At 41.8% G+C, this 22,597-nt stretch overlaps 6 protein-coding genes across 12 annotated transcripts; 1 reads left to right on the forward strand and 5 right to left on the reverse strand.

Annotated features, from left to right (window-relative positions):
- Positions 1–141: 141 nt before the first annotated feature.
- On the reverse strand, positions 142–3,747 carry LOC104450068 (E3 ubiquitin-protein ligase CCNB1IP1 homolog). 5 transcript variants are annotated; one of them, XM_039314759.1, is made up of 10 exons: positions 3,518–3,747; positions 2,676–2,762; positions 2,490–2,594; positions 2,289–2,361; positions 1,958–2,003; positions 1,781–1,811; positions 1,393–1,648; positions 1,111–1,274; positions 642–909; positions 142–546 (listed from the first exon to the last, which is right to left on the reverse strand). In XM_039314759.1, the coding sequence occupies exons 3-10, from the start codon at positions 2,557–2,559 to the stop codon at positions 540–542; spliced, it is 915 nt and encodes a 304-aa protein (XP_039170693.1). In that variant the 5' UTR covers positions 2,560–2,594; positions 2,676–2,762; positions 3,518–3,747; the 3' UTR covers positions 142–539. The 5 variants fall into 5 exon arrangements, with proteins under 5 accessions (XP_039170693.1, XP_039170695.1, XP_010062782.2 ...); XM_039314761.1 differs by having other exon boundaries at positions 642–879; positions 3,518–3,746; XM_010064480.3 differs by lacking the exon at positions 2,676–2,762 and having other exon boundaries at positions 2,490–2,618.
- Positions 3,748–4,302: 555 nt separating this feature from the next.
- Positions 4,303–7,195, reverse strand: LOC104450069 (protein trichome birefringence-like 41). The gene is made up of 6 exons (XM_010064485.3): positions 6,774–7,195; positions 6,094–6,265; positions 5,633–5,808; positions 5,293–5,451; positions 4,879–5,177; positions 4,303–4,616 (listed from the first exon to the last, which is right to left on the reverse strand). The coding sequence occupies exons 1-6, from the start codon at positions 7,049–7,051 to the stop codon at positions 4,474–4,476; spliced, it is 1,227 nt and encodes a 408-aa protein (XP_010062787.2). The 5' UTR covers positions 7,052–7,195; the 3' UTR covers positions 4,303–4,473.
- Positions 7,196–8,883: 1,688 nt separating this feature from the next.
- On the reverse strand, positions 8,884–11,198 carry LOC104450070 (enoyl-CoA delta isomerase 3-like). 3 transcript variants are annotated; one of them, XM_039315854.1, is made up of 8 exons: positions 10,842–11,195; positions 10,713–10,758; positions 10,323–10,424; positions 10,148–10,213; positions 9,977–10,050; positions 9,248–9,834; positions 9,116–9,168; positions 8,884–9,044 (listed from the first exon to the last, which is right to left on the reverse strand). In XM_039315854.1, the coding sequence occupies exons 1-6, from the start codon at positions 10,970–10,972 to the stop codon at positions 9,699–9,701; spliced, it is 555 nt and encodes a 184-aa protein (XP_039171788.1). In that variant the 5' UTR covers positions 10,973–11,195; the 3' UTR covers positions 8,884–9,044; positions 9,116–9,168; positions 9,248–9,698. The 3 variants fall into 3 exon arrangements, 1 of the variants encoding a protein (XP_039171788.1); XR_005552261.1 differs by having other exon boundaries at positions 9,977–10,069; positions 10,323–10,758; positions 10,842–11,198; XR_005552260.1 differs by having other exon boundaries at positions 9,977–10,069; positions 10,148–10,758; positions 10,842–11,198.
- Positions 11,199–13,008: 1,810 nt separating this feature from the next.
- On the reverse strand, positions 13,009–15,817 carry LOC104450071 (BES1/BZR1 homolog protein 4). Its single transcript, XM_010064487.3, has 3 exons — positions 14,929–15,817; positions 13,397–14,139; positions 13,009–13,318 (listed from the first exon to the last, which is right to left on the reverse strand). The coding sequence occupies exons 1-3, from the start codon at positions 15,142–15,144 to the stop codon at positions 13,315–13,317; spliced, it is 963 nt and encodes a 320-aa protein (XP_010062789.2). The 5' UTR covers positions 15,145–15,817; the 3' UTR covers positions 13,009–13,314.
- Positions 15,818–16,217: 400 nt separating this feature from the next.
- On the reverse strand, positions 16,218–18,922 carry LOC104450072 (hypothetical protein). Its single transcript, XM_010064488.3, has 5 exons — positions 18,237–18,922; positions 17,753–17,870; positions 17,396–17,643; positions 16,808–17,022; positions 16,218–16,518 (listed from the first exon to the last, which is right to left on the reverse strand). Exons 1-3 carry the CDS (start codon positions 18,875–18,877, stop codon positions 17,419–17,421), a joined length of 984 nt encoding a protein of 327 aa, XP_010062790.2. The 5' UTR covers positions 18,878–18,922; the 3' UTR covers positions 16,218–16,518; positions 16,808–17,022; positions 17,396–17,418.
- Positions 18,923–21,355: 2,433 nt separating this feature from the next.
- On the forward strand, positions 21,356–22,164 carry LOC104450073 (pathogenesis-related protein PRB1-3). The gene has a single exon (XM_010064489.3). The coding sequence runs from the start codon at positions 21,398–21,400 to the stop codon at positions 21,935–21,937; it is 540 nt and encodes a 179-aa protein (XP_010062791.1). The 5' UTR covers positions 21,356–21,397; the 3' UTR covers positions 21,938–22,164.
- Positions 22,165–22,597: the final 433 nt, after the last annotated feature.

Genomic DNA, 22,597 nt, shown 5'->3' on the forward strand with positions numbered 1-22,597 from the left:
GCGGCCAACATTCAATGTCCTCTAGGAATGTCGATAATTTTGTCCAGAGAATTACTGTCAAGTGTCACTCTAGATGGTAACTGGGATGCAAACAACTATAACTTGCTCAAGGGACAGCTACGGGACATGTTGACCCTCTGGTTTGACTATCAAAGCGGCACACAATGAATATTTAATGAAAAAGCACCATGGAACCTTACAAGACTATCAATTCGTCCTTACAAAACCTATAAGTACAAAAAGTTACTCCATTCTATGTTGCTCTGGTTGAAGAAACTGATTGGACACCTTAAACCACAGATAAACCTAAGCTTCACACGCCGCCACGGCTAATAGAAATGGGACTAAACTTCAGATACCCCAAACAATCAAAAATTCTTTTCAGCTATTCCAGATACACGCAAGCCACTGTTTCCGACACCCTTCTGTTTTTAGCATTTCACTGGGCACAACTGCCAATGAACAGTCAAAATCCCAACTTCACAGCGCTGCCCAGCTACTCCAAAAATGCTAATAGATGAAGTGCTTGCTTTGATAGACTATAACCTGCATAAATATGAATTAAATGCATAAGGGAGAGGTAGTGATTCTCTCTCTTTCTAGATCCTATCTTTTTCCATCTTTAAGAGTTTGTGGCTTACGTAAACATTTGAGTCCGATTCCGGGAGAGCTGAGGCCTCTTTATGGGGGAGAGTATGAGGTTCCTTAATGTCATTGAGGGGTTGGCAGTACCGGCTCCAAAAACTGGGTCGCCACTGACCCTTCTGCTGTTGGCGTCAACTGGAATGGTTGGGTGTTTTGCTGGTGAGCCCCCAGAGATATCAAAAGGACCAGAGATTGAACTATTCTGCCTTGCTGGCCACACATCCTCTCTTTGCCCTGGAGTTGGAGGAGGAAAGATGGACCAATCTGCAACATATAAGTCAACTGGTTTTGGAAGTATTTAAGCAGTAAGAATGAGTTGAGCATTAAAACAGCAAATGGCCACAATTCTTGAGGTCATTTCAGTCTAAAGAACTATAATCCTGCATTTGATCTCACATCCTTTTCCATGTTTGTAATTATGAAGCAATGTGATGTCTTGTATCATACTAAAGTACAAGGAATTACCTTTACGCATGTTGTCAGGATTATTCATCATGTTAACTGGGGCTGAAAACAAGTCATGTTCGCTTCTTGGATAAAAATCACTCGCTGGTTGGATTGCAGATCGTTTCATCGACTCATAGTCACTCCTTAGTTGATCATACATCTCATCTAGCTTTCTCTTTTGCCTATCATGAAAAGCGAATTCTGTTAGTATGGAAACCTTGTCACAAATTCAGCTTCCCATTTGAATAAACTAGGTCCATCAAAGATTATCGAAACATTTGGCCCCAGGAATGTCATAACCTTGATTTCTCAGAGAACTTCTCTTGAAGCTCTTGCTTATCTTTGGAGAGGCTCTCAATCTCTTGTTCCATCATCTGACACCGCTTGGCCATTTTTTGATATGCAGCATGTACTTGCTCCAGTTTCTCTGTGAATTTCTCTTGCATGACTTCACATTTCTGCCGGCACTGAGCCACTATTCTGTTCATTTTAAACTGCATCTCCAGTTCCTTTTGTCCGACAAAGAACATCACACTACGGTATGCGCTCTTCATGACTACCTATTTTTAAGGAAGTTTCATGTAAATATAAATAAATAAAGAGGTAAAATATATGGTAAAACGGTTCACTCCCTATATTTATTCAATTCTAAAAAGAGCAGCAGTTGAAGAAAGAACAGAAAGGATACGTATCTGTGGAGATATTCCAGCCATAGCCATCTGCAACAGTGAGAGTTCATTATTACGTGGCACCAATCTCAACATTACGATCATTACAAAGTAACATGAGGAGCAGCCAAAAACTATGTTGTGTAAATAGTTACAAATAGAGATACTCTCACTAACACTTGGAGGTGTTTACTCACATTGATCCATTCATCATTCGGATTTATATCCACAGGTTTCATGTGACTGAAAACAAGAAAACAGAAGAAAGCTTTAAAGAATGATAGCATGAACTAAAAGCATTGATTTATCATCTGGAGCACCCATCTACTGTGAATGTACTATCCTAAAAAGATGATGACACACACATAGTCGAGCAACATGGCATTGTATTTCCACTGAGAAAAACATAAAAGCTATTAAAATGTATGATTGGATGCCTCTTCATAGCTGATACAAAAGGAGAATACAGTTGCCTTCATTTTAAAGAGCCAGAAAAGGTTCAAAGGTTTCTTTCAGGAGCGAGTTTACCTCTTAGAGAGCACCTGGTCGCAAATGGGACATGCTGCATCACTATTTAGAATCTTGGCAGCGTCTTCATTGCCTTTGACAAGATTAAGGAAACTTTATTCTGATGCAGTAATTCACAGAAAGTTATACAACAAGAGAGCAAAATGCTACTTGCAACAAGTAGTCTCCAATGGCAAAACAGCAATCGTACAATCAGGATACACAATAGGTGACCACAGGTGGTGGAAACAGCTCGTCCTTCCAATTCTCGCCAGCACGCGTTGCATCTCATTTCAGCAATCAGAAGATACCTTCAGCTACATGTTTCTGTGTGGGATTTGTAACCAAACACTGAGAAAAGGATTTATGCAAGTTAATATCCTGAACTGAGAATTCCTCTGCACAAACCTCGACATTATACATCGTAGTGGCCATGGCTGCGGTAATCATACGTATGCACGGGAAACAGTTTATTTCAGATTCAGGATTTCAACTCTGCAAGGACAACGAGGCATGTCTATGAATTCAGCTTTGAATTCTTTGACTGATGCAGTGAACATGTATTGAAGGAGACAAGAACAATTAGTTAATCAGAGAAGCTAAACATAATCGCGATACAGTAAAAGTTACCACATATTTACTACGTCAAGGTAATTCAAATTTCAGAACTTCGAAAAGATGCACAACCACACATCCTCTTTCCTATGAAGGTCATAGGGCATCCTCTGACGAAAAGCAAGCATAGGTAAAAAGAGTTCCGGCTATTGGGAGAGGGGTGAATCTGTTCATTTAACAAATTGGATCAGTTTATTTTCGAAGTCCACAATCTGCACTCATTTTCAGACATGGATTAAAGCTCAGATTCGAGCTGAGCTTCAACGACATTCTAACTCCAGAAAGCACCAAAATCAAGATCTCAGAACAAGTCAAAGAGTGAAAGCAAAAGGGAAGACAACCGACGCCTGATTTCACCGAATCATCAAAAGCAAAACAGTAGATCCAGAACAACATCAATTCCTACTTATGTCATGCTCAGGCCTCACAAAAAAGGTCGAAATCTACCCGGAAAATTCAGGCCAAAACCCTACGTTTCCTCGATAGTCGATCTTCGCCATTTCACTCAGAAACTAGCGATCCCTACAATGGCACTCCGGAACCATAATCAAATCTACCGCTGCAAATTCCAAAACAACGGATGGCTAGAGAGAGAGAGAGAGAGAGAGAGAGAGAGAGAGAGAGAGAGACAGAACCGAAGCTCGGAAGCTCCGGCGAGGCGAACTGAACCAGTTACGAACGGCCTCAACTGGAGACGCCGCGCCGATCGAGCTGGTCGGCGGATGCGAGAGCGAACCAGGGCGGATGATTCAAGAGCGGGGGAATGACGATCGGGAGTCGCGAAGGAATCCGAGTTCGAGGAGAAGCGCTGCTGCCTGTATGTCTTCTCTGCGAATGCTGCGTTGTGCCTATCTTGCGAAATATGGCGGCAAAAATCGGATTCCCCAACAGAGAGAGAGAGAGAGAGAGAGAGAGAGTCACATTTTGCAATTCGGCCCCTGCTTTTTTACACAACTAAGAAAATTGCCCCTTCTTCGTCGTATCTGTACAAGTTCCTTTTCTTTCTTTTTCCTTTTTTGGACAAGACGAGCTCCTTTTCACTCAATTTGTTCCGTTAGAAAAAATGGTGGTATTTTTTCTTTAATTAATTGCAAATGCACTGCCTATGGATATATAATGAATGCGGACTGAATAACAAATAAGTTACACAAAATGTATACCATAACTAAATCCTTTTTGAAACGAATAATTTCAATCGGAGTAAAATTTAAAAAGAGAAAATTGAGACATTTGATTACAATATCACAAGGATAAGATAGATGAAGCAGTTCTAGGAGGATTGCACTAGAGATAAAGGAAGTTTCGCCCTTAATTTTCATAGATAAAATACAACAATTTAGGTAATTTCACATTATTCATTGTTAAGAGTTTATGAAAATTTTCAATTTATCAATTTATAAGAGTGGAGGTGATAATGAGATACCCATTGAAGTAGACTCGATCAATATTGGATCCGAAAATAACTCGTACATTCTCTCTAGAAAAGGATGCGGGTATTCTCTACAGGAATTTTAATTCCTAATATTACGAACAGTATGGCAAGTGAAGTAAAACATATTTCCCTTGTCCGGTCACTTTATGCTCAATGAATCTACAAATGTTCTTTCGGCTTTTGTGGACGAAGATAGATTGAGAAGTTCTCAAAAGTTGCGAAGACGCACAATGGAAAGACGAAAAGCATTTGGCTTCTGGCCGTTGGGTACCGTTTGGTCGCTCCCGACGAAGTTGGATCGACTGTCATGAAGCCAAACTCGCACGTGTAAGCAAGGAGGTACGACCGGGATAGGATTTTGTGCTCTTGTCTACTCGTGCAAATACTAAGGCATGAGAAAATGAACAGGAAAACTTACGATAAATAATGAAAGAAAATAATTATTAGATAAAATCCAGAACGACGTCGTAACATCCCGAAGATAACATACAGTCATTCGTTTTTAACAGTTTGAGATACCAAGTGAGACACAAGCTTCACCGTGTCATGTTTATTATCTTCTACCTCTATTGACGAGGATGGTGTAGAGCAATTGATTCCAAGTATCGGGCACACCGGCGAGGCACCAGTGGCTGCAGTCGTTCCCTTGATGGCCTTCGGACCCGAAGGCTGATGGGTGTCCATCTTTCCTGAGCTGTGATAGCTTCGTTATGTCGAGAAGAGTCACCTCCGTCGCCATCTTGCCGAGCACCTCATTCACGACTGTTACCGGTGGCGGGGGACCCGCCGGGTACTCGGACCCTGAAATGGGCTGGGTTTGCCCGTCGCAGGTAGTCGTGCTGGACTCGTTCCACTCCTTGCCGCTTGATTATTCCCAAGGACGATTTCAAATAGTTAGCAGGGAGGACGAGTTTGGTGGCTGATCATTTGTGAATGGTCTCATGAACAAGAGGCTTAGCCGAGTGAAAAATGACTTACTTGTAATGAGTGGGAGATATGCCTTGGAAGATCACTGTGGTCGTGGCAGGATCGATGTTAGAATCCACCCACTTCGACCATGTAGTGAGTCCCTCCTTGAAAGCAACCAAACGGTCCATGTCTTTGCGTATTGTCTCTCCTTGCTGAATGTAGTCCCACCTGCAATCAAATCTAACATGCCATTGTTACTGTTATGCTACAAATCTGTATACCGTACCTCATATATCATTTTCCCTCATTTTTTCCAATCTTGTCGACTAGTTGGAATTCTAATACAGAGGAATAAAATTTGTTTGGTGGATTATAATCACGCGTTAGGGTCTGTAATATAAGTACATACGGTTGTTTTCTGCCCGTGTGCAGCCACCAGTGCCAAGTGTTGAAGATGAGCATGTCGTATCCTTTCCACGCATTGCCATTGACGATCGAATCAAGCTTTAAAACTCTTCCTATCTTCTCTTTTACTACGTCGACCAGAAACGCATTTCGAGATAGCACCACAGAAATACCATAGTCCTGCAAAACACTTGAAACTTGAAGTAGACAAGGACAGCCGATAGACTTTCAAGTATGTTTAATCTCTCGATGTAATGCCTTATACTGGCTGATCATTAGATATCTTTAGAGCATGTTAACAAATATTTGATTGATTGTCCAATCCTCCATCGACATCATGAGGATTCGTCCCTCATAACACAGAACATTGCATAAGATTCAATAGACATATAAAACCTAACGAAACATTTTCCCTCTGTAAATATTGCTACGAGTTATTATGAACATATAGGAACAAGGACGTACATGTATGTCAAAGGTGGACACATCTCCTGCTCGATTGAGAGTGTAGTTGGAGCTGGGAAACGAAACATGCAGCATGCAAGTGAGGGATTGCCACTGATTGAGGCTTAGAGAGTCACCCACGAATAGTATCTTCTTTCCTTTCATTCTTCTCGCGAAATCTTCTCCATCGAATCTGCACCACCATTTCATTCAATGAACACCGAGCGTTTCACCTCGTTATGGCTAAGTGGTGCGAAAGCGAGTATCTTAATGTCGACGATCCCACTTTTTTCCTCAACTGACTAGCCAATCGCCTCTTACCCAGTTAGTATTCTAATGTGAATTGTGAAAAATAGTTTTTGGGCGATATTTGAAAACTTTTCTGACTTATCAATGCCTCTGAGACACTTCACACAGAAGGGATTTTTTATTTCTGTGAAAAGCTACCCCATGTCCTGGAGAAACTGCTCTAAGCGCAAGTACATGTATAACGACAAGTGAAATAATGGGTTTTAACCCTGCCCTTGTTTTGTCTTGATTCTTTCTTCGTCTTTCTTCAAAATTTCTGCCGACAATAACTATGTGCTCTAAAATGTTACTGAAAGGAGGAAAACCAAGGGTGGCTGAGATCAAAATGATGTGCAGTGTGAGAGCACAACTATTGCTAGATGAGAAGTTCAATCCATGCACGTCTGTTCTACCTCAGCAATTCGCAGGCACTTGGCTTCCATGTGTATCCAAGGTAGAGATGATCTGGACGTCCGTTCTTCTGGCAGTCGAACTCTGTCTCGAGGAACGGACACGTTGCGCTGTCGTAGGGAGGGCGATAGCTATCGTTGTAAACCCAACTTCCTTGGAAGACGTTGCAGCCGCTCACTTCTGGTGGTGCGGCTTTGGCATCGATCGCTCCGTTAAGGCAGGAAACGAGGACAAGAGCAAGAGGCAATGATGATACAAAGCTACAAGAGCCAAGCCCCATTGTCTTTTCAGAGAGAGAGAGAGAGAGAGAGAGAGAGAGAGATGAAGATGAAGATTGATGATGACTTGGGGGTGATTGAGATGGTTCTAAAAGGCCGTTGCTGCATGTGTGTGCGGGTGTTGTGTGCGGTTGGATTGGCTTCAAGACAAAGGCAGGTTAAGCAACAGATTCTCCCACCATCTCTTCTTCTTTACCTAGTGGGGGGTTGCGTCTGTTAGTTTTGCATGGACCCCTTTGTACAGTTTTGACGTAAAAGGACAGTTCGTCATCATCATCTGGGTTGAGCTTAGCTGCTTTATTTGCCCGGCTAAACAATTACTACCTGATGCTTCAAAGGAAAGCCTTGCTCCATTATCTGCACCATACCCTGTGATGGGACCGACCGATGCTTTTGTGAACAGTAAGGCTACATTTGATCGATTTGATTTTTAACCAGAATAACGGATAGAATATGATATAAAATCTAAAAGTTTTGTTATATATTATTTGGTGAATTACGACAATAAATGTGGATATATTTACATCCTATCATATTAATTTTTTGATATGATAACTTAAAAAGGAGGCAGTAAGATTTCTAATGATACTCTTGCCAATTTCATTTTTATTTGCTTATTTTTTATTATTTTTTCCTTTCTTTTTTAGATATTTTTTTTTCTTGTTTCCCCTTCCATTATTCTCTAATAAAATATCATTAAATAGTAAATTATACTAATATACCTAAAATATGTAATAAATATAAAAATAAATATATCTGCATAAATTGAATTTATATTAGACGATAGAAATAACTTCAAATATATAAACAAAAATTTGCATATGTAAAAATGGATTTTTTTTTTTTATTTTTTATTTTGAATTTTATATATTAGAATTCAAATACTATTTTAATTTTATTAATTTAAGAAGTTTGCTATTCAATAAAAATAATTTTTGTATAATGGATATTAGAAATTTTATCCACTTTTATCTCACCTCTCCCTAAAATAATTTTATTTTGGTTGTATTCCTCTTATATATAATTTTATCATATTTTAAGCAGATACCAAATATAAGATAGAATAAAGTTTATCATATTTAAATTTTATTTTGACCGTGAAATGTGGCCTAATTTTCTTGTGAAACCATGATTTCCTTTGTCTAGTAGTTAATAGTAATAAAATAATGTGGGATATATATTTGAGGAACTTTATCATATAACTATTTAAGATAACATATATTGATCAACATATATACAATTAAAGAGATATATACACGTAATTATGGGAGATACATTTTATCAACAAAATAATCAAATTATCTCTAGTAAAGGATATTATCATAAAGAAATCTCTAATTATTTCCAATGTCTCCTTAAAAATTGTCTATATTAATACCAGCTGTCCTATGTGACTAATTGTTCGTCAGCCACTAGCGTCTACGTTAACAATTTCTAGTCAAAATTGATCGAAAGGACCATATTGGCAAAATGTAAAAGGTTTTCAAACTATTAGGTGCCATACAATAGGTTTAGAACCTTTTGGACAGCTATCTTAAAAAATAATTAAGCCTTGGACAAATGTGGATTGCCTTATGTAGCAATGTAATTTTCATCTAGAAATTCTTGAAAGTATGTCGAAGGAAAAATAAACATCAAACGAAGAGTGGATTCTTTTATACTCGCCCTCCAAAATTTGTCTCAATCGAAAGTAGAAAATAAAAATCGACTAATGGAAGTCCTTCAAAATAAATTCAACCAACGTAGGCCAAAAATGAAGCTTTCTAAATCCATTTTTGGAATACTTATCCCCATGATTACCATCTAAACATGCCGGACCACAAAGAGCGATCGATAGATGAAAAGGTGTAGTCATTACTCAATGATGGATACAAAATAGACCTCGCGATTTCTTTCACCCCTTTCCCAAAAAGTGACAGAGAGGAGTGATTCACATTTTGCGTATCCAATCCCTCCATTTTCAAGCTGTTGCGTAGTGATCTTGAACATCTCCATCTGCAAAGTTTCAACGCCTATCAGAAGATAATCTTCCCTCTCAAGCTACTGGAGTGAGAAAAACTGCACACCTTCAGCGCGTGATAGATCTCTCTGTTCCATCTTCTAGCTCTGTACTCCGAGGCTATTATATGCATCAAACATAGAAAAGGTTAGTATCCAGGGATAGAGCCAATCACGTGAAGAAATTCATGACAAATCACCTTTATTTATGACTTCTTGCCAAAGAGTTGTTCCTCTAGGACATGTTGCTTGAACTATAACAGCTGCTGCGGCGCCTTTCCCGTCATAGCGTTTCCTGTGAAAAGATTGGATTTGTAGCTATACCATTTAATCCATCTTCCACAAATTGGCCTTCACCATGAGTTTTGTCGAAAGAATCACACTAAAGCATGAATGGAAGTTACAGGTACTGTAAGTACTACTTCCTGGAAAGTTGATATGGGCAACTTTGTGCGAAGAACGGACATAATTCCGGGTGTCAATGACATTCCTAAATTAATCTGTTATGAAGTATTGAACACATAAGTTGTGTGACAGAACTTTTTTAGTTTTGATTCGACATAATAGCCTATGCACTAAACTAAAAATGGAAAGCTCACTAGTAGAAAGTTCAAGACTGGCATTTCTGAAGATCTTCTCCAGTGCACTTCATTAACAGTTGAAAATCCAAGACTCTCCTACAGGGACCAGATTTACCTCATTCATGAATACGTAACCATGATCAGAGCTCATAAGCCTGTAATCATGAGCCAGTGCAAAGATACAGCCCACTCCAACTGCATGACCTCTGCCATATACGGAGCGATTTGTTAAAATCAACAGAAAAGAAAAAAGATAGTTGGGCCACTAAAATAATTAGCAACCCGTTTTCTGAACAAATTGATTTTGACTATTTGAGCCCTTTCAGTGTATTTGGCAAGGAACTTCACCTTATAACAGCAATAGTTGGAAGATGGAATGTCAACAACTTGCTCACAAGCTTCTGAAATGACATCAGATACTCCTGCTCAAAAAACAGGCTCCTGGTTTTAACTTCCATGAGCAAACTACAAAACATAACTTGTGTGTTTGGCATCTTAAATATTTGGAAGCATACTTACAACGGGCCTTTCTCTGTCTGTGCATCCTAAGTAGTTTACATCCATCCCATCTGAGAAGAACTTACCCTTCATTCGCACAAAATCAAGGATGACGCAAGTAACTTTTGTGTTCTCTCTGATAATTATCTTCCATGAATATATGCTAATAACCGCTATGTGCACCAGAGTGCATTACCTGATTTGTAGTGATCAACAAACGTGCCTTTTCGTCCCTTGAGACTGGAGTCAAACAGGAGTTACGGTGAGTTGTTTGATCGGGCATATTGCACCCTGATAACTATTCCATGATAGACACAGGAGGAGGGGGGTCGTGAGGGAGAAATTTATGGAATATATGCACTATGATTCTGTCTGAGATATCATGACAATTGAGATAGTCCTAGTTCATCTCTGCAATTACTTCAGAGTGGGCATATTGTGTAATTACAACTTCAGCAGTCACTTTCAGCATACTTTGGCAAAGATGCTGCTAGAAAGGGAGAAAAAGAAACAGATTGATATCGCATCTCTACTTCATATTTCTTTTGTGATGGACTCGTACCACATATTTAAGTAGAAGACATACCGAGTCAAGGAGCTCATTGATCAAACATATTGCTGCTGGAGAGAACCTGTGGAAATTGTTACTGTTTATAAACAAGTGATCATTTTGAGCGGCAAAGTAATAAGGGGTGAAGAGTAAACTACACTATACCTGTGATGGGATTCTCCAACAAAACTCAGGACAAAGACACCGCCTCCACCCATGCCTAACTCACAGAACCGGTCTTCTTTGTTTATCTCTGTGGATGCCAATGGATTCCAGGTACGATCTTGTAGTTCCATCGGATAATACCAAAGCTGTAGGTTGGAGATAGCAAGTCCTCAAAGAAATGTTCAGAGTTCAGAATTTGTCGTGTGTTGTCCGTGTCAACAAACTCGAACAAACTCTGCACTATAATGTTAGATTCTGTTGCCTACAGTCCTTAAGTCATGACTTGAATCAGTCAAGCAAGCTCTCTCTTGAATCTTACGACAGAAGCTGGCCTGGTAACGTTATTGAAAAATTCGACTCAGAACAATAAAGCAATGTGACCCTATATTGAAAAAAACAAACAAGGGGGCAATTTTGTTGTATGTCATGATGTTGAACAAGTCTTTGTCATATCGGTTGCAAAATGTGATTTGGTAAAACTAGTACTATGGCCATAATGCCTAGATCTACAGAATCAAATGACTCTTAATTTAATCAACAATTGGATTCTAACATAAGTCGCCTGCTCATGCCAGCGTAATTTTGATATCTTATGTCCCTAAAAGAGTGACTGAGGCTGACGAGACAGCTGAAAAACAAGATACCCAGTTCTTGTCATAAGTTCTCATAAAGATTGCAAACTCACAAGCTTTCTGAGAAGGAATGAGAGGGAGCTAAATATGTGGAGATTGATCTCGTTGTTGCACTTCTCAAAGATTGGATAATATCATCTTGCTAATTCTTGTTGGACTGCTTTTCAGTTCGAGAACTCTAAATCTACCTTTAGAGGTTTAAAACAAGAATAGCAACAAACGTAACAAGAAGATGGCTTCCACAAAGTAACCAGGCATTAGAGAAAGAATGCTTTAAAGATTATCCCTTCTTGTGTATTGCGTTGGTGACAAACTCCTAATGGCTTCCCCGTTTTTACAAAAATGGAAGGCTCCTTTAATTACTAATCCAAATGAGTTCTTATCAGATTGCGTAGAAACATCATAAGACATATGACCATTAAATCTTAGCCTTTTGGCGACGGCTAGGTGCGATCTGCCTCTGCGATTCTGGCATCTGTATTCCACAGTTCACCCAAAATGTGGATATTAAAACTGCAGAATGAAGGGGATCACAAGACGTTCATTGGCCAGGCGGCAAGAAACTAAGCAATTCTCATCTAACCAAGTAGTCAGGAATCATCTGAAACTGAAAGCCACTTTCATCGAGACATTCAATAATGTGATGATGAGCTCTAGGAATGGTGAGATACTCCTGAGTTCACCTAAACAATGATGCGGTGAATGCTCGGTCTCCGCTTATCATGGTAGTATCGTAGTTTCGAAGTTTCTCTCTAAAAAAGAAGCACTTCCGTTTGTCTGCAATGAGTTTGTTTGGACTACGTGCCTCGGCTGATAGTCATGGAAAGTCTGGTGCGAGGCCAAGACAATAGCCATTCCCTTTGCATGGACATAAAACAAATTGGCATCTAATTTAAGCAGTGACTGGCCAGACGTCGCAATTGATCCCATGGGAATACAAAAAAGGGTTGAGTACAAACACAGAGACGAGCTAGAGGGAACCGGACAACCATAACCGTTTGATCAGATTAAGCTACACTTGCAGGCCACCGTTCGCACGAGTCACATGCACCTTGTTAAAGTCCTCAGTTTCTGCATTTAGTCTTTGATCGAGGACATCGTACCAATTATCAGACACAAGCCAAATCTTAAAAGATGTTAATCCCAGGCAATCAGAGAAGTAAACCCCTATTTTTTTTTTCCCTGATCCACTTTAACTCTCCCTTTTCTCCCAGACTTCTACTCAAATCTTTTGCAGAGCATGGGAGTCAATCCTCATACCTGAAACTAAACATCCCCATCCCACCAATTCCCTTAAGCGAACCCTTATTAACAAGCTGATATCTTTGTTCAGCAAGTATGACCTGATTGGTCTGGGCAGCCACATGACTTAAATCTCCTTAGAGATTGTTGCATAAAATTTGCTACTAAAGAAGGTAATCACCATCCATGAAAATTTTTCCCAAGTCATGATGCGGAAATAGGACAAGCTTAGATCTAGACAAGATAATATGATATTCAAGGGATGGAGAGGAAAACTTTCGGCCCATAAGAAGTTCTTGAAAGAATCAGGGGCATACAACTGAATTCAGAAAATTCCTTCCAGTGGCGTGCCACAAAAATGAAGGCAGCCAATGTGTACACATGCAATATCATCATTCATATCTGGTAACATAAACAATAAACAGTACAGCAGCAAAATAACTTCGAAACTAATCCTACAGCTTAAAAAAACATACAATGAAATATTTGAAATACAAAGAAAAAATGAAAATGAGAATAAAAAATAGAAAGCATAATTGATGCTTTCCTCGACCCTTCGTCACACCAGCCTGAAGAGCATCTCCGGGTTGTACAACTTCTTACCTGCAACGCATACGCCTCAAATTAGAGAACATAAAAATCCAGAAGAAAGACTCGACCTGCATATTAGTGTCAACGCACCTGCACTTTGAGCCACCGAGCGTGAGCTCTAAATCATCTGATCCAGGCTCATCATGAATTCTCTCTCCTTCCCAAGGCTTCACAAGGCCCTTCCCACTGACACCGAATGCAAACTCATTTGACATCACTTCCGACATAGGGATGTCTCCAGTGTGATCAGCGGCAGCAGCAATGGCAGGAGAGCATGTTCCACTTTGCCCAGGTGTCCATGTACGAGATCCACCCCCAGCCAACACCTCTTGCTTTGAGCCAAAAGGATTGGATGAGACGAGCGTAAAAGTGGGAGACACTGGGCCTCCTTGGGGAATTTGGATTCTAGAAATCCATTCTGGGTCAGGAAGGATCTGATGGCCAGGGCTCGGTGGGGTGGAAGATGGCATGAAGGAGTAGCGCTCACCCCAGCCAAAGCGGGTGGATTGGTCATCCAAGCCAGTCTTAATTCTGGGGCTTCTAGCGGTTGGAGAGCTCAAATGAGGTGTGACAGGAGCACTGATTGAGCTTCCAGGGATATAGAGATGAGGGAGCTTCGAAGAGGAGGCTGATGATGAAGCAGAGGAAAAGTTCTTGAGCCATGGAATTAGGAAACTACCATCTGCATTAGCATTGGCTGCGTAGAAGGACGAGGCAGGACTTGGAAAAGATGATGAGCCTGGGCTTGGGTTGTGGGTTGGGTAGTAAGAAGAAGACGGACTCACTGTTTCAGATCTAGCCACCATATCCACATGCTCTACAGGTTTGCAACCCTGATTAAATTGCAACAATAAAGTAGCAAAGTTTAGAGAATATAACAAAAGGCGCTTAGGCAATTATGTTTTGAGTGTGTTGGCACTTTTGGAGATAGGCATAAAGAGAGCTGAAGTTAGCCGATGTAATCAACCATGAAAGGAGTGATTAGTTAACTGAAACTGAGTCATATACATAATGCAATTCTTTGATCCAACACAAGTTCCTACCCCCAACAATTTCAATACATCAGAGCTTACTATTTGAACGGGCAGTCCTACCTGATAAAAGCCAGTTCTCTCACTCATTTGAACATGCAGAACTCTTCTCTCAAGACACAGCCATTTGTAGGTTTGTACTTCTCTACTGATACTGACCGTCTATCTAGCAAAAGATATGAGCTATACTATTCAACTTCTGGTCATGGCAACATATATGCAAGTCTGCCCAAACGTTGGCAAGGAAAATCCATGATGAGGAGAAGGTATGGACAACAGCCGGTTGATGAGGAACATCCGCAAAATACAAACTAGGCTTGTGGTCTTGGATGCGTCGCATGTGAATCTATGTGTAGCTAACCAGCCTAGAACAGGTCACGATTTATTCACACAGCAATAAAATCGGTTCACAGAATTGTAGTACTTGACACCAAGCAGGGTTACCGATCCTTCAGAATGCTAACCCTAAACCACGACATTCACACCTATTCTAGTGACTTAAAACCTAAAAGTAGCTCCTAGGCGAAGGCGAAATCAGCAACTCTTTACTATCAACCATTTATTCAGCCTAAAATTTTGGAGACACTTTACCTTCCGATATGTGGTGCCGTCGGCTTCCACAATCCAACCAGCCTCGTCACAGAGAGCCTTGAGGACTTCATTGTTGTCGCAGTGCTTCGGGAGCTTGTAGTTCCCGTACATCCGAAGCCCTGAGAATATTTTCGCAGCTACGGCTCTCCTCCTCCTCTCCCTCCTCTTATTGTTCTCTCTCTCCCTCCATGTCGGCATCCGCGAGCCCGACGTCATGTTCACCGAGCTCACAGACTCTCTCTCTCTCTCTCTTGCTGTCTCTAAAACGATTTCGAGATCTCCCGACCTTTCCGCCCGAATCAAATCCAAAGCATCTCCACAAAAACCGAATCGACAGAGACTCGGACCAGAACTCTCCTTCGGACGCGCAAAATCAGATCATTCCAGACCGATGAATCTCCAAAGCTAGGTCAAACGAAACCGATTATATAAGCGGGAGAAGAAGCGGACAAGAGAGGGCTCCCGCGACCAATTCGACTACGCAGCGAGCTCCCGAGCTGACCAAGACTAGAGCGTCAAACGACGCGGATTCTTCGGTAAAATCGAGGGAGACGACTTCGATCGACGAGGAGGACGAGGAGGAGGAGGGGAAAATGTAGCGATGTTACCTCCTCGCGATGGCGAGGTTCGAGATTTCGGCTGACAGCGACGGCGCTTGACGCGGTCGGAGAAGATGAGCTTTGACTACTATTCGCGGAGGCGATGGAGATCGGATCTAGAACCTCACTCGGACTTTGAAGGAAAAGACCAGGAGCGTGCGTGCGTGCGCGCACGAGCGAGGCGCGGGGATTTCGCTCGAGCCCGGGAAGCAGCGAGCGAGGCGCGGTGTGAACGAGGAATGAGAGAATCGGCGAGACGGAGCGGAACAGGAACCGGGTCAAAGCGATTCTCGACTACTGACAGTGACAGTGAAGCTGGACGCCGACGCTTTAATCATCACCCCCTCCCCCGTGGGCTGCGGACTTGCGGATGAAACCGGGCCGAAGCCCAGCGACGTATGGACCAGAACTAGGGCCCAGTCCTCTCGTTTGGCCAGCATCTGAGGCCACGAAATTGCATCGCCAAGCAAGGACTTGGTTCGACTTTAACCACGATTCTGCCAAACGTATCATCTTCTTGGAAATATGATCTGCACGTCCGCGGGCGTTCGACGGCCTGTCGTTCCCGTTTTCTGGATAAATTTTGGTCTCACAAACTATGCTTTTACATTGAAATCATGTCAGATCAAATTTCGCGCATAGGACTACAGTCTATTCCTTTCTTTCCCTCTCCAATACGAAGTGGATTGATGTCCTTCTGCAACCGTGCATTTCCAAAAGCATAATTATAGTCAAAATAAAACTGCTTATGTTTTGCCCCTCAAATCCAGAACCACAGACGGTCTGCTTGTTGGTTTGGGCTTGGTTATTCACATAAGGAGAGAGAACGCTAATTCCGATCTCGAAATTACAAGGAGCTGCCACATAATGTGCGCGAGTTACAAAAGATGATCGCAAATTTTATCTCCTCAGGAAAAACCGAACTCTAGCGATGAATGGTTGCGATAGCTGTAAATTTTCGTCCTTGATGCTTTGTGGGGTCCTCCTAGATCTGCAAATGGAGAGGCAATTACATCAGCTATGTAGGAATTTACTTGGGAAATTTGCAGCTCTGTCACATACTTCAGTTTTTTGGTGAAAGAAATTAACTTGACCGGAAAAGGAAGCAAACAATATAAGGTCAAAATTTCAAATATAGTCATCCTTCTCGAGCCATGTTCCCAGAAGGAAGCATGACTTGCAATAAGTAGTTTTATCTAATTGAAAACTTCATTTCACTGGTCTTTTCTCGAAAAAACAACGGGACAAACCATCAGGAGTCAAAAACATCAAACACTTACGCCTTCAGTCTGGTGATGCTCAGCGAGGTCATCTTTAATCGTGTAAAGTCATCCAGGCAAAATCACACAGCATGTTCTACTTATTCATCTCCTTGTGTCTTTCTAAATTCAAATCCTTCCTCGGGGAGAGAACATTGGGTCCGTGAACACCCCATATTCCAGCAAGTGAAAGTTATATCAACAAGATTTACTGATCCAGGATAGTGGTTTTGCTTCTGCATATGGAAGAGCAGTCAGAAGCATGTACAATGTACAGCCTATCTTATAATGGGAACAGATTAAAAATCACTGATCCACCCATAAATCATCTTCATCGCAAATAAAAGCATAAGATGCACCTGAAGATCCTGTACTTCTTATAATGTGAAAAAACAACAGGAATAACCAAGTGTGGATGGCAACTTTGGTAGAACAGGTGGCAGATATTAGCCACCTCAAGATTTCATCTCCTTAATTTCACATGTCTATCATGATGAATGAACTATACGCTAGCCAAAACTAGTGCTGAGTCAAAAAATGAAGTTTCCCTATTAACAGACTACAGAAGTAGATATGATGTAAAGAGGTGTTGTCCAAATCCAGAAGTACCTGAGAGTAGTTTAAATCCTTCTCTAGATCTGCGAAGTGGTTTGGCTCAATTTTAGAATGTCTCTCAACACTCTACTCACAGAGACCTTCAGCTCTTCCGTAATCTTCAACTGGGAAGGCACCAATTCCAGTGCATATAGTGTGATGACCTTCATCACAGTATCCAACCTCAAGTTATTTGTTTCGCTGTTCCATACATTCTGGTTAACAAACTTGCACGATTCTCTCAAGACGCATTCTCTGCACACCTAAAAGAAAAATCAAAAGGAAAAATAACAGGAAATAGATCATCATTTTTCACGTTATGGGGACCTTCAAATTCATTGAACAGAGAGGAAACCACTCAAACTGGCTCACATTGTCCTCTTGAATACTGAAGAAACTCCGCAATCTTTTAGCAGCAAAGACACTCTTTTTCGCAGTGGAAGGGCAGCCAAACAGAGCTATCTTTTTCAAGTCACTACCTGACAACCATCTGGACACAAAACACACAAGTTCAGCATACTAGGTGGACGGAAGAAAACCAACATCAATGATGATGCATGAGTAACAAACAAATGAAAATACAACTCAACAAAAGGATAAAAAAATAACAATTTCCCCTCAATTTACTCGAATAATTAGATCAAACACTGCTTCCTGGGTGTCATATGTGATGTCATAACATCTAATATTCTGAAAATCTATCAGTCCAAACTCATACCCTCCTCACAACAAACACGACAAGCCGTGTTTAAAAAAATCTTCATTTTTCTTAGCCAATATAACCTCATCCCCATTGCATATGACACTTCATATCATCGAAAACGAACAATCCGATAGACTTGGCAAAATGGCTTACTTGGCAATCTCTTGGTGGTCCTTGCCGAACTTCTCGGCCGCGTATTTCACGAAGTCTCTGCTGTAACTGTCTTCGAAACGGCTGGCGTCCCATTTCCCGTCCTTATTCAAGAAATTAGCCTCTCTAAAGTAGCCTTCCTCGAGCAAATGAGCCAAGAAAGCCTCCGCATCCGGAGACAGCTCCTTTATAACAAGAGCATCCGCGGGAGGCCTCTTCGCCTTCTCCCGCTTTCCATCCACGTAGAGATCGTACAAGCTCGCGGGCACACGTTGCTCTCGCTCGGGAACGGCCACATCGCTCTTCGCTCCGTCGCCCCTGCTCTCGAGGACCCGCACCTCCTCCTCCAACCGCTTCAGCCTCGCGCTCAACTCGCTCCTCGCGCCCTCGGATTCGCTTTCGACGCCGCGCTCGTCTGTTTCCGGGGACAGCCCCACGGCCTCTTTGAAGAACACGTCCAGCGGCTTCTTCCCGTCGCTGAGGTTTCTCCCGGCGTGGGATCGAGTCGGGCTCTTAGAGGCCGGCGGGGTGGTGGCGAAGCCGCATTGAGGGCGAGCTGAGAGAGGCTTCCCGAGGGTCGAATGGAGGAGATGAGGTCTAGGGTTTTGGCGCCTGAGGAAGGACAGGGTTTTGAGAAGACGCATGATCGTCTCCCCTGCACCCGGAACTGGAGAAGCGACTGGTCGCTCGCGGCGATGATTGCTGAACTTGGAGATAGAGAGGGACTCGGAGAAGAAGGCTCGTCTCTGGGCCTGATCAGCCCAAAATTCCTCAAGGACCCGAAGCCCAAAAAGGCTGTCGGAAAGTTGTATCAGAACCGCCATGTCGGAAAGTTAAATGGGCCTGATTAGCCCAAAATTGGTTCGGCTTGGATGATTGACTTTGGGAGTATGCAAATGACGAAAGTCTAAGGCTCTTTGAGTAAACGGAAATTGCGTTTGATAATTTTTTTTTGGCAAATCAACTTTGGATTAAGTAGTGTTTGATGGCAAAAACAATTTAGCAAAGAAATTTTGCTACATTTATATATATTTTATTTTTTATTAAAAGAACTCAAACACTTCATTGGAGCTGGTGAGCTAGATCTAGTATCAGTGGCCGTTGTTTGAGGTTGCTTGACCTTTGGTGGCTTCGGAAGTTGCACGACCCTGACAAGGATAGTCTTCATGAGACCTAGGCAACCGCCACCTAAGTAGTGGGGACCTACGCAATCGTCGCTTATATCGTGCACCATTGCCGGCCCCTTGCTAGTGTCTCATCTGACACATACTGTCCACCCTTGTGTAGAGAAGATAAATAGTCACACTGAGGGCAAAAATGAAAAATAATAAACAAAAAAAATTAGTGAGGATAGTTTTGTAAGATAAAAAATCATTTAACCTTAGAATGGCCTTCCGCATATGTTAAAAGTCAAAGCAAGTGGGGATCTACCTTGGTTTTCGGCATTGTCAAGGCTAGCATTTGGCCAAATGTTGAACCAAGCATCTTATTTTTGTCTCAAGAGATTAAACCCTTTGAGAAAGCTGAATCAAACACATCAATATGGTTTGCTTTGAGGCATGGCTATTTAGTAGTACTCGTGGCCTAAAAATCCAAGATTGTTGAGCCTATCCTCACTAAAGTCTTAGAGGCCTTAAACTCATATGTAAAAAGTCGGATATGCACACTACTCCTCCTAGCAAGCGATTTCGACCTTGTGATCTCGCGTTTTTGGAATACCCTAAGCTCCATATCATTTAGACCGCAAACACGAGCCGCGTGCACCCATGGTTCTAGTTACCACTCGAGATACATTTGCTATGATTCTATCGTTCTCGAGGAAAGCGGGGTCGCGTACGCATGATTACCTAGGTTTTTTTTGTGCTTGCCGTTTAATCTTAGACAGCGAACTTCCCGTCATCTTAGTATCAATGCAATATTCAATTACAAGACGTTCAAGCGAGTGACCAACGATGACTGATTTTTCCACCAATCTGAGGTTGACGAAGCAGCAGGAGAAGTTCCGCGATAGTTGGCATGAGCTGGAGGAGCACATGGCAGGATCGTTCTCGCCTCTTCTTCTTCTTCTCCTCCTCGATTAGTTTTCAGGGTCAACAAGTTCCATCGTTTCGAAGCACGAGAAACGATATTTGCAACTTCGGTTCGTGAGAACATTCCTCCATCACTCCTCACGACCTCAATATCATAATTCCATGGAGAGAGCTCAGGACAAAAGGCATCAATCAAAGCCCAAGAAGGAATTATCAGCGAAATCATTGGCACGTTACGGAGAGCATGTTGCGGAGTGCATTGATCCAGGGGGCTGCACGTACAAGACGACCGTTGTAAACGTTGCACCACCCAATATTCTCTCCGTGAATCATGGGGTTGTTCGATTCTGGACTACCCTAGGCTGCCTTATCGCAATTAGTCACGGACTTTCTCCCGTGTGTTCCAATCGATATAAGCCACGGAAGAGATTTCACAGATTAATTTAAGACATAATGTGTTGGATATGATCAATCACACTAGAAAAAGGTATATTGAAATATATGTGTTATAACTTCCAAATTATATGTGGATCTATGTGTTGATGCGCATATATTGTGAAATTTTTCAATGTTTTGGGTCAAGAAAAATTGAAGTGTGTGTACTGCAAAAGTTTAGGCTCAGCAGAAAGTAAAATATAAAAATCAATCCAGACAAACTTTGATACGAGATTGTGTCAAGTACGTTTGCGTGTTATACCCATATCCGGCAACAATAGGGACTTTTAATCCACCGAATACTTGATTTAATTTAACTTATATCGGGATCATAGTATAGGATGGGCAAAGGCTCGGTCAGGTATGCTTTCTGTTGCTGTTTGCCGTTTGATTTTTCTACATCTGATCAACATGAGAACATATCACCATATAAATGTTGTATTAGTGGAGAGCAGTCAACGTTTACCAAACCCTAATGATTTGTTCCGTTGATTTTGTCATATCATGTTATATCATTTGCCTAGTGTTTCTAAGATAATATAGTTATATCTAACATAATAGTGGTAGCTGTAATCATAACGGACCAACTTGCATTCCAGCTGATGCTATATAAACACCATTCAAGCATAAGCAGAAAAGCATAAGAAACCAACGGCGTCTTCATCTTTTCTTGACCATCACCCATCGTTGCGGTCATCAATGGCGAGCATCCGCCTCCTCTCGAGCCTCATATTCTTCCTCACCTTCTCCTCCGTTCTGGCCATTAATGGAGCCAACACGACCTTGAAAACAGCCCCAAGACGCGCCATGCGAGTGAGCTCGGCTCTCGCAATCGCCCAGTATATGAGCTCTCACAATGCAGTTAGGGCAAAGCACAACCTCCCTCCTCTCAGTTGGAGCACGTCCCTAACGAACTACGCAAGGTGGTATGCGAGCCAGCGGAGAGGGGACTGCGCGCTCATCCACTCGACCAGCAACTACGGCGAGAACATATTCTGGGGACAGGGCAAGCATTGGATGCCGAAGGACGCTGTTGCCGCGTGGGCTGCTGAAGAAGCTTACTTCGATTACAACTCCAACACGTGCATGGCGGGCAAAGATTGCACGCACTACACGCAGCTCGTGTGGAGGACGACGCAGAAGGTCGGGTGCGCTCAGATCGTGTGCAATTCTGGCGACACTTTCATTACTTGCGAGTATTCGCCTCACGGCAATGTGATCGGAGAGAGGCCCTACTAAGGAAAAGACTATGCGTGTTTCACCTTTAACTTTCGTAATAAATGGATCTCATGCGAGGCAGATGCATTGGGTGAATCGCTAAATGTTTTTCTACTAGAATTAGCACTCTATCTGCTCGTCTTCTTTTTTTCTTTTTTTCGGGGGGGAGGAGGAGAGGAATATTTGACAAGTACAGAGAGGGGGATGACTTTAGATTTGAGAAGAGTAACATCTCCGAACTAAATTCTTATTCCTGAGAACTTATAGAATCAAGAATACAGAAGATGAAGATGAAGAATGACAGTAGATGATCTGTGAAGAAGTTTTCGATTCTGTATTTCCATTCAATTGAACAAAAGAAGATTGAAGAATACAGCCAAAACTTTCTGAACAAAAGAAGATGTTCTCCATAGTCGTCAACCGATTACAATACCTCTCTGTATATATGCGGAAAACAGAGGACTAACAACTAGAAAACGAACTAACTAACTTTCGCTAACAAACTTTACAGCTAAGCAAAACAGAATAGCAATCTTGAGACTTTGGTAATCCGCAGCAATCTTGAGACTTTGGTAATCCGTGTCTTTGACATCTCGTATGATCTCCACCGTTGATGAAACTCATTATCCATGAGTTATCAATTTCTTCAGCTCTTTTTGCTTCTTGACCGCCTTTCGGTGA

Source organism: Eucalyptus grandis, chromosome 6 (genome assembly GCF_016545825.1).
Source record: "Eucalyptus grandis isolate ANBG69807.140 chromosome 6, ASM1654582v1, whole genome shotgun sequence".
Lineage (NCBI taxonomy): Eukaryota > Viridiplantae > Streptophyta > Magnoliopsida > Myrtales > Myrtaceae > Eucalyptus > Eucalyptus grandis.

Coding starts and splice junctions, on each gene's coding strand:
- LOC104450068 (XM_010064480.3), bottom strand. CDS start 2,559: ATGAGATGCAACGCGTGCTGGCGAGAATTGGAAGGACGAGCTGTTTCC. Junction 2,362..2,489: donor CACCTGTGGTCACCTATTGT/GTATCCTGATTG, acceptor ATCTTGTCAAAG/GCAATGAAGACGCTGCCAAG. Junction 1,275..1,392: donor AAGTTCTCTGAGAAATCAAG/GTTATGACATTC, acceptor TTTTCATGATAG/GCAAAAGAGAAAGCTAGATG.
- LOC104450069 (XM_010064485.3), bottom strand. CDS start 7,051: ATGGGGCTTGGCTCTTGTAGCTTTGTATCATCATTGCCTCTTGCTCTT. Junction 6,266..6,773: donor AGTGCCTGCGAATTGCTGAG/GTAGAACAGACG, acceptor ATGGTGGTGCAG/ATTCGATGGAGAAGATTTCG. Junction 4,617..4,878: donor CACCATCCTCGTCAATAGAG/GTAGAAGATAAT, acceptor GCTTCATGACAG/TCGATCCAACTTCGTCGGGA.
- LOC104450070 (XM_039315854.1), bottom strand. CDS start 10,972: ATGGAACTACAAGATCGTACCTGGAATCCATTGGCATCCACAGAGATA. Junction 10,425..10,712: donor TCAATGAGCTCCTTGACTCG/GTATGTCTTCTA, acceptor ATCATGGAATAG/TTATCAGGGTGCAATATGCC. Junction 10,214..10,322: donor TGTTGATCACTACAAATCAG/GTAATGCACTCT, acceptor GTGCGAATGAAG/GGTAAGTTCTTCTCAGATGG.
- LOC104450071 (XM_010064487.3), bottom strand. CDS start 15,144: ATGACGTCGGGCTCGCGGATGCCGACATGGAGGGAGAGAGAGAACAAT. Junction 14,140..14,928: donor ACGGCACCACATATCGGAAG/GTAAAGTGTCTC, acceptor CAATTTAATCAG/GGTTGCAAACCTGTAGAGCA.
- LOC104450072 (XM_010064488.3), bottom strand. CDS start 18,877: ATGCGTCTTCTCAAAACCCTGTCCTTCCTCAGGCGCCAAAACCCTAGA. Junction 17,871..18,236: donor GACCACCAAGAGATTGCCAA/GTAAGCCATTTT, acceptor TTTTGTGTCCAG/ATGGTTGTCAGGTAGTGACT. Junction 17,644..17,752: donor TCAGTATTCAAGAGGACAAT/GTGAGCCAGTTT, acceptor TTTTTCTTTTAG/GTGTGCAGAGAATGCGTCTT.
- LOC104450073 (XM_010064489.3), top strand. CDS start 21,398: ATGGCGAGCATCCGCCTCCTCTCGAGCCTCATATTCTTCCTCACCTTC.